The following is a 16,661-nucleotide window of genomic DNA, read 5'->3' on the forward strand; positions in this document are numbered from 1 at the left end:
TCGGTAGCAGAGCGTAAATTATTCTCAGTACCTTCCGTTACTATTACTGCGGAAGCGGTGCGTATCGTGATAAGCTACCGGACTCTTGAGTGACGCCCAATACTTACATATGACATGGATAGCTTCGTTGCTAGCCGTTACCTGCTAAGTTGCGTTCTAAAATATGTAAGGTATAGTTTGAACAGAGTCGACAGCGGTGTCTGAGGCGTAGGTAGCACTCCTCAGATAAGCTGCGACATGCTGCAAGCCTCATAGAGTCCGAAAATTATTTCATTACCGGATGCGTTGTATCCCGCCTCCGCCTATACTGCACTGAAATGTAATTGTTTATAGAAGAGTACCGGTGGAACCAGTGTAAGATAACGGTTGTGTGTCAGCGCTATCCTCTCTAAAGCCACTTGACTAGAGATAAGCATACTCGATATTTATCGACTCAAATAAGTAAAAGAATGTGGTTGTCGGATATAAGTACGAGTCGTTCCGGTGCAAAAAGTCACTTCAGCGTCAGACGTGCTAACAGCATCATCAGCATTGCTGATATTCATTAAGAGATGAAACTCACATTCTCCACGCGCTGGGGTGTCTAGCAGTTGTCATCATCTGATATCACCATCACATCGTTATGGTCCTAGCCATGTTCACGTATCATGAGATAAAGTACTCGGCCCCGTTGCACCACTCTGTGATTTCTGGCGCTTGTGGGAACAGTATCTCTCAAGCTAGTTCGCCTGGAGTGGCCGTGGCGGGCCCGCATAGGTTCTCAAACAAATCCACCTTACCTTGTACTGATTCTAGGCGGCCGATTAGCGCACCTACATACGCGTAACGTTAGAAGTGGACCTATATGGTGAGAGAGCAGGAAGAGCATTCTGGAAATAAGAGCGATTACGTAATAATGAGTCAGGGAATAAAGAAATACTGATCCATGATACAACAACTAATAAGTGTAGGTAGTGTTGAGGTCGTACTCAGCAGGCAGCTAATACCTTCAAATGGTACCTAAAATAATAAAACTTTTAATTTCTGTAAGCTGTCTGTTGAATGATCATGAGGCGTTTACGTTCTTGAGCACCTTAGTTATCCACAGGAAACATTAATGCTTCCTGTGGAAAAATAAGATGTCAACGTCTTGGTATAAATGACGGAAAATATTGGAGATGGAACTTCCTTTATAACGGCCCAGAGTGGAGAAGGAGTGAGCGTCTGAGTTATTAGCGAAAGGCTATTTCGAGACGCGCGAAATGGAGCACTTGTTCCCGCTTCTGTGAGGAGTAGGGAGCGTCGTAATCCAGATTTCCGCAGGCGCCTGTAGCCGCCCCCGGGGAGCAGCGTGACGTCAGCGGTACCAAGTCCCCGCCCCTACTCCGCCCCCGGCGAGTGATTGCCCTGTCTGGTTGATATAGCAGCGGCGGACGGCGGTGTAGCAGGTGCCCCTGTCGTGCCGGTTTTGCGATTGGCCCTTAGGAGGGATGGACGCTTGTCGCCTGTCTGCCGACACAGCTTAATTAACGGGAGAGAGTGCGGCCAGATAGCCGGCGGGGGAGGCCGGCGCCCGCCGCTCGATACTCCGTGCTTTGCGCCACTTCTGGGGCTGTTGACACGCTTCCCCTACTAGTCGAGTCAAGAGGTATGGGGCACTACTGTTATAGAAAGGGAAGGCTGGACCGTTGTTTTATCTTCAGCTAATGAACGTTCATGGTGATAATTTGACAATGACCGATTAAAAAAGGCGTTTACTTCCCCCTTTCCCATCCTTACCTTCCTACCCTCTACTCCCCATCACGTAATGATCGTCTCTCTTATAACGTGTGTGCACCTTTCGTAGAGTCCATCCCCGTAACCGAGTGGTCATCGCGTTAGGTCCTCATGAGGGGGACCCGGTTTCGATTCTCGCTAATGCCAGGGATTTTTCCTTGGTGGGAGGACTGCACTGGGGTGCACTCAGCCTAGTGATACCAACTGAGGAGCTACCTGACAAACAGGTAGCAGCTCCAGGCTCGTAACGTCGACGTCGACGACGGCTGGGAGTGTGGTGTGCTGACCCCATGCCCTTCCATATCGCATCCTATGACGAATGGGTGAGGATGACACGGCGGTCGGTCGATTTTCGTGTGGTCTTCAGGGCCTGATGGCGATGTTTCCATTCCTTTCCTACCCTTCAAAAATGTACTATGTTTTATTGACTATGTTAATCTGAATGCATTAAGCTGTTCGCGTTAGAGAAAAAGTAACTACAGTTCCCTTGAATTCTCAGGGCGGATCTGTGAGTAAATTTCAGACTTCGAATAAAAGGTCCAGAATTTTTATGTAACAACTTTTTCTCATCCTTGACATTGATTTGCTGTTATGAAACGTACATAGCTGCAACTTGGTTTTGGAGCTCTCATTAAACGGTTTCCCCCTGCAATTGCCTAAGAAACTTAGGAAGTAAACGGCACACAACCTCCGATACCACTATACTTAGTCAAGTACTGCTCTATTCAAACCAATGTTCAAGTTCAGGACAGTTTTCCTTACTTACAAAGGGAGTTCAAAAAGTTTTGCACAGTCGTCTCTAATTTTTTTATTTTTTGTGGAAGGAGAATAAAAATTTTTGTGAACATTCTTGGAACATTTAGATATACATTGAGCCTACTCAATGTAGCCTCCATCAGCTGTGACGCATCTGGCTCAAGGTTCTTTCCATGGCGTGAATCCACTTTGGTAAAATTCTGGGGATTGACTTTTACACCATCGCTTGACACGGGAAATATGGTCTTTCTCACTATCAAACATTTTACTGCGCACGCGGACCTTCAGACGACGAAAGCGGTAAAAACCAGTCGGAGCCAAGTCCGGACTGTAGAGAGGATGAACAATTTTCCAAACCATTTTCCTGATTTTGTCCTGCGTGATAAGGGCTGTATGGGGTTTGGCATTATCATGGTATATAGTCTGATGAGCGGACTCTGAAGCTGTGGTCTGTGCGTCTTGATGGGACGTCGCAGCTTGTCCATTGACAAACAGTAACGGTCCCGGTTAATTGTGGAGCTATATTGCAAAAATTCAATGAAAATGACACCACACTGATCCCAGAAGGAGGAGGCCATCACCTTTCGGCCTGCTGTTCGTGAAAGTCTTGGTTTCTTTTTCCGAGGGGAACCCGGATGACGCCACTCAATAGATTGGGTTTTGCTCTCAGGTTCGGACGAAAACAACCATGTTTCATCCCGGGTAATGACGCCATCAAAACACTGTTTCCACTCGTCAGTAAAGATGTTCATGAGACCTTCGCACACATTCTTCCTCATAGTTTTCATTTCTCTTGTCAATAATCCAGGCACCCAACGTCCACAGATTTTTCTGTACCCTAGTGACTGTACCAGTGATATCGCACTACCCAATAACAAACGAATCATATCAGCAAGCTGTCGTGTCGCCACACATCTGTTACTTTGGATGGTATGATCAGTGGTATCCTTATTCACATCACTCACTGCCGTCAGTAGTCTACCGCATTATGGATTGTCCAGTAGAGAGAAACTACCTTGTTTTGACTCTTCAAGCTTTCCGGCGCATATGTTGTAAATAGTCTTCACGGATTTGCCGCCGGATCAAGTTGCGCAAATTCCACAATTTTTTGGAATTTGCACTTCCGGCGGCAAACCCGTGAAGACTATTTACAGAAATCACCGGATACTGCTACTATCCACTGTGCCCTCCCCATAAACAGGGAGCAACTTCCTCTGAATCGATGTGGCAGAGTCATCGCCGATCTTGAAGAGAAACTTCATCACCGACCGTTGTCGCAACCTGACATCTACTTCAAGGTCCATTATGGCTCACCTGTAAATAAATGAAAATACTTTTGTATACCAACTTAGAGCTAAATGTTCCAAGTATGTTCACAAAATTTTTTAGAGACGACTGTGCAAAACTTTTTGAACGCTCTTTGTGGAACACTCGAGCAACCAAATGTATACATTATAAATTGCCTTGTCAACGTACGCGCAGTTTCATGTTCTTATGTAGTTCGGATTTGTGACGCAAATCCAGAAAACTAATTAATTCGTATGTAAAATGATCACATTATAAAGACTTAAAGACGCTGCTTCGTCTAAACGAAGTAGGTTGGTCGCTAAATGTAAGCAATGTTTTAGTCGTGACGTAAGCGAATGATTGCAGTAGCTTCGGAAACATTAGACTCCCTCTCGCCTTGGTCAGTAGCACACTGGCGAATGACGTCGAAAGACTGTGGGATATTTTTCTTCTTCATGAGCTTCACGTACGCAATTCTGCAAGAAGGTGATCTGCTAAGCGCAACATAGGCCCTCTATATTTTCTGGCAAGTCCAGAGTAAGCTTGCCATGCAGGAATTCTCAACCGGTAGTGCAAATTCACATCGTGTGTGATGTGGCAACGGCAGCGCGTAGTACGTGCAGAGAGAAGTTGTCAGATACCCAACCTTTTTCATGCTGTCATTTAAGTTAGAAATCTATCATGACGCGTAAGAGCGGAGGGTTCTGCGACCCAGATAATTTAAGAATGGAAGAGGATATGTTACATATGGTAGAGAACAAGAACTTGAAACACGTAAATATGATACAGAAATTGCTGGTTTTTGATTGGTTTTCCTTTGACGGAAACTAAGCAGCGTGATCAAAAATTTGCGCATACAGGCGACGAGCATATAAACTTCTGCAGACGATACGAAAAGTATGCTTTGGCGACAAGTCACTCCTGGAAACTTCTCTTCAGTCACGAACCAATATGACGTGATGGCTGCTCCAGTGTTCACGAAGCTAAAGATCAGGCTGAATGGAAACCTCCGTCCCACAGTAGAACGAAATCAAGTATAGTGTTCAGTGAACATCTGGTGCAGCTTTATTTGTAACAAAATAATAGGACCAGAAGTCTTAGGAGACCGAGTGTTAGGTGCTGACTAACGTGTCTAAAGGAGACATCGCCAGAAATGTTGATAGAAACAGACAAGTGAGACTTTTGGCACTGTATATAACATTTGCCTCGATCGCTAATTTTGTAGGAGCATTACTGGTTTCGATTGATCAGGGCATCAACTTCATATCATTACAACGTTGTTACAGTGACTTACCGTCAAATCCACATATATTGCATGTTGCCTGCATTCTAGTTCGTATGGAGATAGTATTTGATGAGGCCGAGCCGAGTTTGGCACTGGTGATGCTTTTTTAATTAATGCTGGTGCCGTACATCTCTGCCTAATTCACACCAGTAACTGCCGTTGTAGTAACCTAACTTCGCAAACAGCCGTAACTGAAACTGAGGAAAATTTTCTGTAATCACAAACTTATTTCTTTTCCAAGGACGCTTTGTGCACGTGCCTATTTGATGCAGCTTTCACGGTGACGAGTTGTGCGAGGTAGCCCTGTAACACCCGAGCTCACAGAAGACGCTAGTCGAAAGTCGTAACGTTTACTGCCCGTTAAACTGGTCTTGCAGCTGATGTGCGCCGTCTGATGCGGTGACCCAGCAGGAACGTTTATGGTGCCGCGTCCGGTGGTGCGAAGACCAACATTTCCACATCCATCAAACATCAGTGCTGTGCAACTGACACGTTCATCTGATACTACATGTTGAATGTTTGAGTATTTTTCGGAAACGACGTATGACCACAGAAAGTCCATAATGCAACATCACTCAAGTTCAGTTAACTACACTAATTCGTCTTAACAGCACTTACCATGACTTATTGTCGTGTTTATTGAGAAAGCAAATTAATCCAAACAACGGGTTGCGCCTGTGTAACTAAAATGGCTTTTTATGTCCTCTACTTTCCATATTCATTGCATGAAACGCATCGTGTTTTCATGTTTTGCTAGTGTATTACTGAAAAAGCAATTACTTGTAAGTTAACATGAAGACAAATTTTCTATTTGCATATGTACCTAATGCTTCAGTGCTTGTAAACATCGTATCATGAATAATTGCTTCCCATAAAACAACGATGTGGCACTTTGTAGTACATTATCGGCAAAAACTGACATGGCATAACTTCAAGGCTGGGACATACGCAATAGTTAATTCTGAGAACATGACAACCAATGTACAGGGTAGCTGGCGTGCGCTACGTGGCCAGGGTGTTTCTGTTTTTGCTTAAATTTTTTTCGTATCTCCGGAAAATTTAAAGAAACTTCGAGTCCAGTTAACACTTGATGGATTTTGTCTGTAATACTAAACTGATAATCTTTGTCCAATTTGAAATATACTACTCAGATGTTAGTGCAATCTGTTTACCGCTCCACTAGACTAATAAATATTTTTTTCCGTTTTTCTTAATACTCCTTTTAGCACCTTGCAACTGCTGGCTGCAAGAGCATTATCCCCTCATATCTAATGCTGATATGGTCTTCAGTCTGAAGACTGGTTAGCTGCATTTTTCCGTAGTGTATCTTGTGTAGGCCTCTTCACTTCGCAGTTACTACAACCTACATTGTTTTGAACCTGCTTACTATACTCAGTCACTGATCTACACCTACATTTTTAGTCTCCTACGCTTCACTCCCTTACAAAATGACTATTCCTTAATGCCTCAGGATGTGTCCTGTCAAATGGTCCCTTCTTTTGACTGTTGAGTCGTAAAATTAGTTAAAGTATCTCATTTCGTAATCTAATTCCCTCAACAACCTCTGATTGAATTGACTAGATTGGATTACTGTTGATATTCATCTTTTTTTTACCCTATTTTCATGAGACTATTCATTTTGTTAAATTCATCCTCGAGGTCCTTTACCATCTCTGACAGAATTACAACGCTATTGGCAAACCTCAGTATTCTTATCTTGTTCCCTTGAACCTAAATTTCCGTCTCAGATTAGTCCTTGGTCTCTGTCGCAGTTTGCTCAGTTGACGGATTTGATAACATTGGGGATAGGCTGCAGCCCCGTCTCACTCCGTTCGTAACAACTGATATCTAAAACTGACTTGTACTCTTACAACTACAGCCTGGCTTCTGTACAAGTTGTAAATTGTAACGAAAAAGGAACATACCAAATAGTACTTCTATTAGAAATGACCATTTTGATATAAAATATTAATAAAAGTGATTCATAAATTGAAATAGAATTTGACCCAAAAGGACCATTAAAAAAGGACGAAAACATAAAAGTTCCTAATGAAAAAGGGATAAGATCCCCAGCCTTTAATCTTGGAGCCACTAAAAATGCAAGACTTTCACTGTTTCCAGAATTCATTGACTGTTACCCAGTCGAACTGAATCAGTTGCTGGTATTCGCCGAAACAGGTAAGCAAGGTCTCATAATGGTTCTGGAATAATATCGTATGACAGTTCTAAGATATAAACGAACTCCAGCCATCACGATGTTGTCAGATTTAAAGTTTTTTCACGGTGTAAATATTACACCAATGAAGATAGCCCTACTCTTTCCTATAAAGTTGTAGGCAGCTGGTGCTATGGACAACGTCATTCGCCGGGCAAATTTTAGTAGCACATTGCGTTAAACAGCACACAATTCAGCGTGCAATAATGATAATCATGCAAAAGAAAGAAGTAACATAAATACTGCAGATACACATCTGTGTATTTCCTGTATCGCTGCAAGTGCTCCCATAGAACACACAAATACTGTAAGAATGAAAGCAATGGCAAAAGTAAAAGTATTTTCAAATAGGTAAAATTTTGGTTTGAAAAAGCATTTAACAAAAACCATCAGTTTTTGTTCCGTATGTTTACATTGCTGAATGTATGATTTAAAGTATCTTAGATTTGAGTCAAGTGACATAGATAATAGTAATAAGACGGTGTAAATGTAACTTCACCAAAACAATTCACCTTTTGACACGGATTTACGAGAAGAGACCTTCCTGACTGTCATTACGTCAAAAAAAAAAAAAAAATAGACATTCGGCGGTGTTAGGCTGCGGTCACAGTGGTAACATCGTTGGCAGAACACGGCCGATCGTTTCAAATCAGTACGCCACTAAGTGCACGGTCACAAGTAGCCGACCTCATAGTCAGAACGTACACATTTCGGACGACAACCGGTGAAATTCAAATCACTTTGTCTTTTTCGGTCATAATGGCCGACACGACACGAAACTTGAATTGTGAGAAACCGGTAAGTGTAGTCAAAGGCGGAGTTTGTGACATAATAGGGATACAGTTCGACATCTACGGGGAATCGCTGGTTTATTAGAAACTACAAGTGGTCAAAATCTTCATTAGAAATTTCAGATCAGCATTATAACCTGGAAAAATAATTTGTACACATGGCCAGAATGGCTTATCTTTTGCTTAAAGAAACTGTAGTGGATCTTTTTGGGTTGTGGCAGGTGGACGTCACCTATCTAGAAATTAGTATTACTGCTTACTGGCGTTGTTTTGATGCCAATAGGGCGGTGGGTCTGTTACATGAAGTGGTTTGCAAGTGTGGTGTATGTTTGTGTTTCTACCTTCCAGTATTTTAGATGTTCAGAGTATGTTACACTAAACTTTGTCTTTCACACGTAGGCCGGCCGGAGTGGCCATGTGGTTCTAGGCACTACAGTCTGGAGCCGAGTGACCGCTCCGGTCGCAGGTTCGAATCCTGCCTCCGGCATGGATGTGTGTGATGTCCTTAGGTTAGTTAGGTTTAAGTAGTTCTAAGTTCTAGGGGACTGATGATCTCAGAAGTTAAGTCCCATAGTGCTGAAAGCCGTTTTTTTTTTTTTTTTTTTTTTTTTTTTTTTTTTTTTTTTTTTTTTTTTTTCCACGCGTATACTGAGTGATAGTCTTTGAAGGTTAATTGATGTATGCCTGCACAATTTAAATAAATTCAGCAAAACAGATTTCGAGTAGGCCACTACTTGTAGAGATGTGATTCGAGGTCTATTAAAAAATCAGGTTTTCACATTACGGATGCAGTTCAGGTTCAAGTAAAACTAGAAGTAACACTTCGATATTTCTCATCTGTCGATTACATCTGTCTAATAATTAGTCGTATACCATGTTCTGAAAAGTACAAAGTTTTTGTGTTGTATGTAGGATGTTATTTAATATGCTCTAAATACTAATTTAAAATCTAATATTTCCCTCTTGCGTCTTAAATACCTGTACTAATACTGAACTCCGTCCGCACAGGCCTTGGAAGGCCAGAAGGACCGTCGTGTCATCCTCAGACCACAGGCGTCACTGGATACGAAGGGGAATGTGGTCAGCACACCGCTTTCCCGGCCGTATGTTACTTTACGAGACCGGATCCGTTACTTCTCAATCAAGTAGCTCCTCCGTTTTCCTCACAAGGGCTGAGTGCACCCCGCTTGCTAACAGCGCTCTGCAGACCGGATGGTCACCCAGAAAAGTGCTTAACTTCGGTGACCTGACGGGAACCGGTGTTGCCACTGTGACACGGACGTTGGCAAATACCTGTACTACGAGATGTTTAATTTATTCTATACCGAATTCTGGAGCTGTACAACTGCACTAAAAGACGCTGAAATATTGTTGTTGTTCTTTATTAAAAGTAGCACTCAATACGAAATAATACTGCCCCCAGTAATATTGTTACTTCCTTTCTCATATCCAGTGGATAAGTGTTCAGAGAGCCGTGAATTGTACTATAATCTGATTATCTGGATATCCTGCCAGTGCTGCATTAATTTTTATCATTTTTAGAATGTAGTGAGCTTCTGTGAAACCACAAATCTACCCTTCATTACCTGTATAGAATTTGTTTACTTACACACATGTTAGCCATGTGTCATATAACAGAAGCATGTACTTTCACCACGTAAGTTAACCATATGCTCGTAACTTCATTGGCAAGAACTTTAACGTCCCGTCGACATCGAGGTCATTAGAGACGGAACACAAGCTCGCAAAATAAGAGTACTACATTACCTGGATTCTCTACCACACCGATTAGAAAGTTAAATGACTTGTTGATTGTTTAACACAACCTTTTGAGTTTCAGCAAAATACGCTTCATTATACAGATAGTTTCTCTAAGAGAGAATCCTTTCAGGGTTTTCACTGTAGAGAAGACGATGGCGGTCATAGACAGTCGAACGTGAGATTACGCGACATACACAGTCGGTGGTGAAGATCAGTACACAACTTCGAGTTATTGGGAGAATTACGACCCTGCACTGGCTGTGTTCGTAAGAAGTACTGTTCAGTGTTGCATCCCACTTTTTACAAGCACGGGTACTGCAATACAGTATTCATCCGCCGCTACCAGGAAAGCTGCGGGAAATCCGGTTCAGAGTCCCGGTCCGGAAACAATTTTCAGGTCTTAGTAAGAAATGAGAGTGATCTAACTGAGACGTGTTCTGTTAGAGCTGCAGGTGGATTTTTTTCAGTTTCAGAGTAACTGCTAAGGGAAGTAACACGGTAACTGTAGGAGAAAAAAAAACACGATATTTTAGCTTGTAAACAGCACTGCAGGACAGCCATCAAACGTTTGTAGTTAAAAAAGTGTGTGAAATGTTATGGGACTCAACTGCTAAGGTCATCAGTCCCTAAGCTTGCACACTTAACCTAAATCATCCTAAGGACACACACACACACACACACACACACACACACACACACACACACACACACACACACACACACACACACGGCCGAAGGGCGACTCGAACCTTCGCCAGGACCAGCAGCACAGTCATGACTGCAGCGCCTTAGACCCCTCGGCAAACGTTTGTAGTGATGAATTATCCTTAGACGGACACTATGCACATGGCAATGAAGCTACTTTATGTGAGTGTCCTGTTTCCATACCTGGAAATTCAGTTTCACACAAATGAACAGTGTCTGAAAGCGTCTTACGAAGAAAAACGCCAGTCTGCAGTGAAACAGCTGCGACAGAATGGCGTAGAAGAGTGATTAAAACGAAATAGATGTATCAAGTATGAGTTGTGATCTTGAGAAATTATTTTGTGACATCACATTACATGCAAATTACCAATGAGGTCACCTCATACCGGAAGCAAATAATTGACATCAATTATTAAATGAAAGCAAACACAGAATGTTATGACATTGTGAGCTTTCATATATGAATGGAACAGATTGATAGATAATTAAAGCACGAAACAAATGTTTGTTTCAGTACCGTTTAGACAAAGCGAAACAAAATTACAAATCTCAGGGCCGATTTGATTGGACATAGAGACAACTCTGTTGCTAAGGGAAGGATGATGGACGAATCGTCTGACGATTATTCGTGGTCATTCGTCGTGTAGGGGGCAGGCGCAATAACCGCACGGCATGTCGCCTCTGAGCTATGCGGCGCGAGTGGGCTGCCGTCATCAGCAATTGTGGCTTTGCAGCGAGGCCCAGGTACGGTTTTCGCGGTGTCTGCCAGTTGTCGGTAGCATGGCCAAATCTGCGATATCATGGTGTCAGAAGGCGGATGTTGGTGACGGACGGAAGAGCGCCCATGTCCCCTCGCTTACGCGCTGTCTCCCCGACTCCGCTCTTTCTCTTCCCATCCATTCTTCAGCTCAGCTACCCTTCGAAATGTTCTCCTCTCGCGGCGTTATCATTGACGGACTCATTTTGGAATGTCTCCCAACGACTGATCGCCGTGTCATGGCCACGACTCACTGTGCAGGGTGAAAATTTACTATCTTGCGTAGGCTGGTGTATGCCTGGGGAATTTGTATCTTTCTCACGATTTCACATTCGTACGATGTTTTGCTGCATTCCGAAGCTGTTTCGAGAGCAGATACACAACACTTCCTTGTAACCGCTATCTCTGCGTGAGGCCTGGACAGACTGATGTTTGAGCATTTCAAAATCTGTTGGCGTGCGTGATTTGCAAAGAACGTCCTTACGATTCAGAAAACATCCTTTTAAAAATGTTGACTTCTTTCACATGCTTCCCTGTGGGAATTCTTCGCAATTTGTGTACGCTCCTCCTTGTACTTGTGGGATGCTGGAATTGTGGACACGTTTTTGCTTTCTAAGCCAGGTAAAACGACTGCTGTCAGGCCAGAACAACTCGCGCTTTCGTGCGTACGTATTTGACGTTCCATCCAAGTGGCTGCAGGTGTCCATTAGTTTTCGGCGCGCTTCTAACTGTCCGCCAGGCTCTTCGCAACGTGTCCGTTCCTAAGCGAGGCCAGGGCATAAGTTGGCTTCTTTCTGTGTGCTTGTAGAATGGCTGCCGTGTCCGTTTCTCCGGCGCTCTCCGCTCGGAGTGCGGCTGGCTTTCTCCTGGTCTGCTGGTGTTGTGGGTCGGCTAATGAGGCCCTGAGCGGAGGTATCACAGAGTATTATAAAATACTTCCCCAGTACTATCTGCGTATATACCGCATCAATTCACGAAACTTAGTGTGTTACATGAGCAATGAAGAAAAAACCGAAAATATGTCTAATACTTGGGCAAGGAGGGAATTCCTCAGCTTGACAGCAAAACACTACTTCTCGGAAAAACAAGAATTTTTTCTTTTTCTACGTGTTTCTTACGTGATACCCATATATATGCGACGCAATTTCTCTCCAATAAGTAGCTTCCATGCCTGAATCGCAGTTCTGGAACGTGTGTAAAATATATTGAGTGAATTGACAATGCCTTGACACTTCAGGACGTGTCGTCCTCCTTTTATTCACGTTGTCCCAAAAATTACCTTTGTTTCATTTCGATTCAGCACCTCCCCATTTTTCAACCGATCTACACATTTAACCTTCAGCCCTCTACTGTAGCACCACAATTCAAAACCTTCTATTTTCTTTCTGTCAAAACTTATTCTCCGCCCTTCACTTCCATTCGGTCCTTCAGAAAGAGACTTCGTAATACACAAATTGATACTCTATTTTCAGAAACGCTTTTTCTGGCTAATTCCAGCCTACATTTTATAATACTTGTCAATCTTTTACAACCATTACAGCCATCAATTAAACTGGTGGTAGTATTCAAACTTATTGGAATGTGTCTTTGGCGCCCATGAACTCTTCATTGGACTTAAAATTTTCTAGATACAAAATTCTCCTGATTGGGAAGTAGATGAACGCCAGAGGTCGCAAACTATTGTGTTACTCTCTTCAATATAAAGAATAAGAAGAATCTCTTACGCATCCTGGACAGCATTTTTAACGGTGGGCAAGGGTCGTGGATTTCGACCTAGTGCTTTGGTGTTGAGTATTTGGCGTTATTTTGCTGAATCACTTCTCATTCTCAGTAAAAAAAACTGGCGCATTAAACCTATTGGATTGTTTTTGAAACGATGCAGATCTTCCTGAGGATTTTTTTTTTCTACGTTACTGTTGTTCATCACTCTAAAACACTGTAGCTATCTTAATGTAAAGCTTGTTCGTAATTGGATTATAAATTAAAACATTCCGTGCTGTTGTCTGATACGCCCGAGGCGCGAGATATTACATACGCCATTCATCTATCGCCCTATATCAAGTTGCAATTAAGTCGCACTGAATTGAGCGTCCATAACTTGACTTTAACATGAAATAACTGTCAAAACTCATCATGTTGTGACTGCACTGTACACTGAGGTGACAAAAGTCATTGGATGCCTCCTAAACCATGTTGGACGTTGGTTTGCTCGGCGTATTGCAGCAGCTGGACGTGGCATGGACTCAACAAGTCGTTGGAAATTCCTCCCAGAAATATTGAGCCATGCTGCCCCTCTGTCGTCTATAATTGCGAAAGTGTTGCCAGTGCAGGCTTTTGTGCAAGAACCTATCTCTCGATTATATCAGATAAACGTTCGATGAGATTCGTGTGTGTCGATCTGGGTGACCAAATCATTTGCTCCAACGGTCCAGAATTTTCTTCTGACCAATCGCGAACATGTGTTGCCCGGTGACATGGCGCATTATCACCCATAAAAATTCCATCGTTGACTGGGAACACGAAGTCCATAAACGGCTGAAGATGGTCTCCAAGCAACCGAACACAACCGTAGGACCCAGTCCATTCAGTGTGAACACAGCATGCACCATTTCTGAGCCACCGCCTTGTTGACAGCTTGGGTCCGTTGCTTTGTGGGTCCTGCACCACACTGGAACAGTACCATCAGCTCTTACCAACTGAAATCGGGGCTCATCTGACCAGGCCACCGTTTTCCAGTCGTGTAGGGTATGGTCACGAGCCCAGGATACGCGCTGCAGGCGATGTCGTGCTCTTAGCAAAGGCATTCGTGTCGGTCTTCTGCTGCCATAGGCTATTAACGCCAAATTTCGTCGCAATGTCCTAACGGATATGTTTGTCGTACGCCTCACATTGATTTCCGCAGTTACTTCACGCAGTGTTGCTTTTGTGTTAGCTAGTCTGTGCAAACACTGCTGCTGCTGTCGGCCACGGCGTTGTCCGTGGTGAGAGGTAGTGACTGAAATTTGGTATTTTCGAAACTCGCTTGACGCTTTGGCTCTCGAAATATTGAATTCCTTAACGATTTCGGAATCGGATGTCCCATTCGTCTAGCTCCAAGTACCATTCGGCGTTCACTATCTGATAATTACCGTTGTGCGTCCATAATCATGACAGAAACCTTTTCACTTGGATCTCCTGAGTCCAAATGACACCTCCACCAATGCACTGCGCTTTTGTAATTTATGTAAGCGATAGAACCGCCAGCTGTATGTGTGCATATCGCTGTCCCATGACTTCTGTCACTTCAGGGTACTGCTTATATTACTGAGGAACATGTAGAAATACGACATGAAAAAAATTTCACTCAAAGCAACGCCGACGCTATGTGGAACGGCCATTGTGATAATGTGGCTCTGCATGCCGGAAACAACGCTAAAAGTAAATGTCGTACATGATGTCGTGATCAAATGTATCACAACGGAGAGAATGATAGCACGGATGCTGGTAACTGTGTTTATTGCTATCCCATGTTACTTCGCTACAACTGGTAGTCACTGAATGCGATGCTAATGACAGTTTTAATACAATGCGCTTGAGGTAGCAGCGCGATGCTATTCGATGCAAAGATCTCAGCTGCAAAGAAGGGAGCCGCATTGTGACGTACTCAAGTCCAAAGGCGCTTGTTTGAAGGAGGGGCGGCGCAGCGCTTTCTTCACGGCTCGGCGCGGGCTTTTGTGTGGCTTCGCTACCTGCCCGGGGCGCGAGCGCACGCGCAGTGCGGCGGGCGGCCGTGTCCCAGCCGGCTTGGCGCTGCCCGTAGTCTGCGGCGGGCGTCGTATCGAGCGAGCGAGTGCACCCTCCTCGCATCGCATCGCGCCGCACCACACAGCAGCGCACCGCGTCACCTGCGCGCCACTATGATCCCCTACACGGCGAGCGTCTGCTTCAACAGGCCGGACCCCGGCAGGCCGTGGCTGATACCCGGCGACTTGCAGGTGAGCGTCGCACACGTCGTTCTCACGCTCCGCCGTCTCTGATGCGCAGACAATGGCGGGACGCTTATCTGCCTTATCGACTGTAGCGAGGAGCGTGAATGCGAGCTGATAATATACTGTGCACCAACCGCTACACGACAATTTTACAGCCCAGCTTCAAACGGCTGTTTTTAACACGTCAAAACAATCGGCCACGTTATCTCTACGAAGAAAGAGTTTGTTTCAATACCATTCGTTGCAATGTGTATAGTTTCTTGACGTTCTAAGCCGCACCATCTGAGGCAGCGTGCCTATCATATCTTCACTCCCCTTTCGATGCTTTTAACATAATATGAGAAATGTACATAAAGAAATTTTGTTAGTCGTGTAGGTAGTATTTACAACATATGTGGCACTTACTGTAACGTCACCATCATTAAGGACGAAAGTCATCGGCTACAAACATCTTTGTAGTTTTCTTTGCCACAGCCTCCTCCTAGCCTCCACGCTTGTTATTTTGTAAACGCACCTTGAAAACTCTACCGACCTAAGTTCCCTTGGAAACGAAATTAGTACGGCAAATACAAGTTCCAAGTTGCGGGGGGACTGACGAATGGAAGGAGTTTTCAAACAAGTGTCCCGCGAACACGTGGATAGGAATCCGTTGATTAGCTACGCAATTCTGATGATGATCGTCAGCTGACAGCGAAACTCCACTCTGTCTAAAGCCAAAGAAACTCAACGGGAAATATAATGTTGTTGTAGCTATAGACGGATCTATGTGTAATAATATTTAGCATTGGAACCCGTAGAACTAATAATAATGTATGAGAGTTATTTGCGTAAGTCGTGGCAAAAACTAAAATAATGATGTTAAAAAAACTGTTAGTATGAGATGAATCTTGGCCAAACTGTAGAACACACTATATAGCAGAAATGAAATATAAAAATACATTTTGCACCTGCAGCCTTAATGTATATTAACTAATTCTTTCCGTTTTAAGTAGCAGAAGTAACGCTAGTACGACTGGGGCTACTAAAATGACATACAGAACAATGAATTATGCTGTTAAAAATAATCGTAGTGATCCCTGTAGAGTGTAACAGTCTGATAGCAGAGCTGCCCTTAACATGGTGGTGTTTTGAGGAGTAGTCTGCTAGCAGCAACGTTCCTTCGAAGAGCATCACGGACTCTTTCTCTGACACGAGGTCAGTCGACCTTGCTGGGACCGACACCCACAATACTGCCGAAGATACTCGTCGACGAGAAAAGACTTGGTTTGTGGAGAGGCGTCGTCTCATAGGGTGGGATCATAAAGACGTACACTAAGAGGATGCTGCGCCTCTAGACCCCCCGCAGTGTCATTTGGACGTGGTCTGCGTATACACCTGAACG

The 16,661-nt window shown here is 43.8% G+C and overlaps 1 protein-coding gene across 2 annotated transcripts in view; it reads left to right on the plus strand.

Moving 5' to 3' along the window:
• Positions 1-16,661, plus strand: part of LOC126365762 (uncharacterized) — a 1,228,930-nt gene that overhangs the window by 311,646 nt on the left and 900,623 nt on the right. The window contains exon 1 of one of the 2 annotated variants that reach the window (XM_050008265.1): positions 15,130-15,286. The exons of the other annotated variant lie outside the window; for it this stretch is intronic. Within the exon in view, the coding sequence (XP_049864222.1) occupies positions 15,209-15,286 (78 nt within the window). The 5' untranslated portion in view covers positions 15,130-15,208. Of the gene's footprint in view, positions 1-15,129; positions 15,287-16,661 lie in introns of those variants that run through there. 2 annotated transcript variants of the gene reach the window in all.

The sequence above is a fragment of the Schistocerca gregaria genome, chromosome 4, assembly GCF_023897955.1.
Source record: "Schistocerca gregaria isolate iqSchGreg1 chromosome 4, iqSchGreg1.2, whole genome shotgun sequence".
Classification (NCBI taxonomy): domain Eukaryota; kingdom Metazoa; phylum Arthropoda; class Insecta; order Orthoptera; family Acrididae; genus Schistocerca; species Schistocerca gregaria.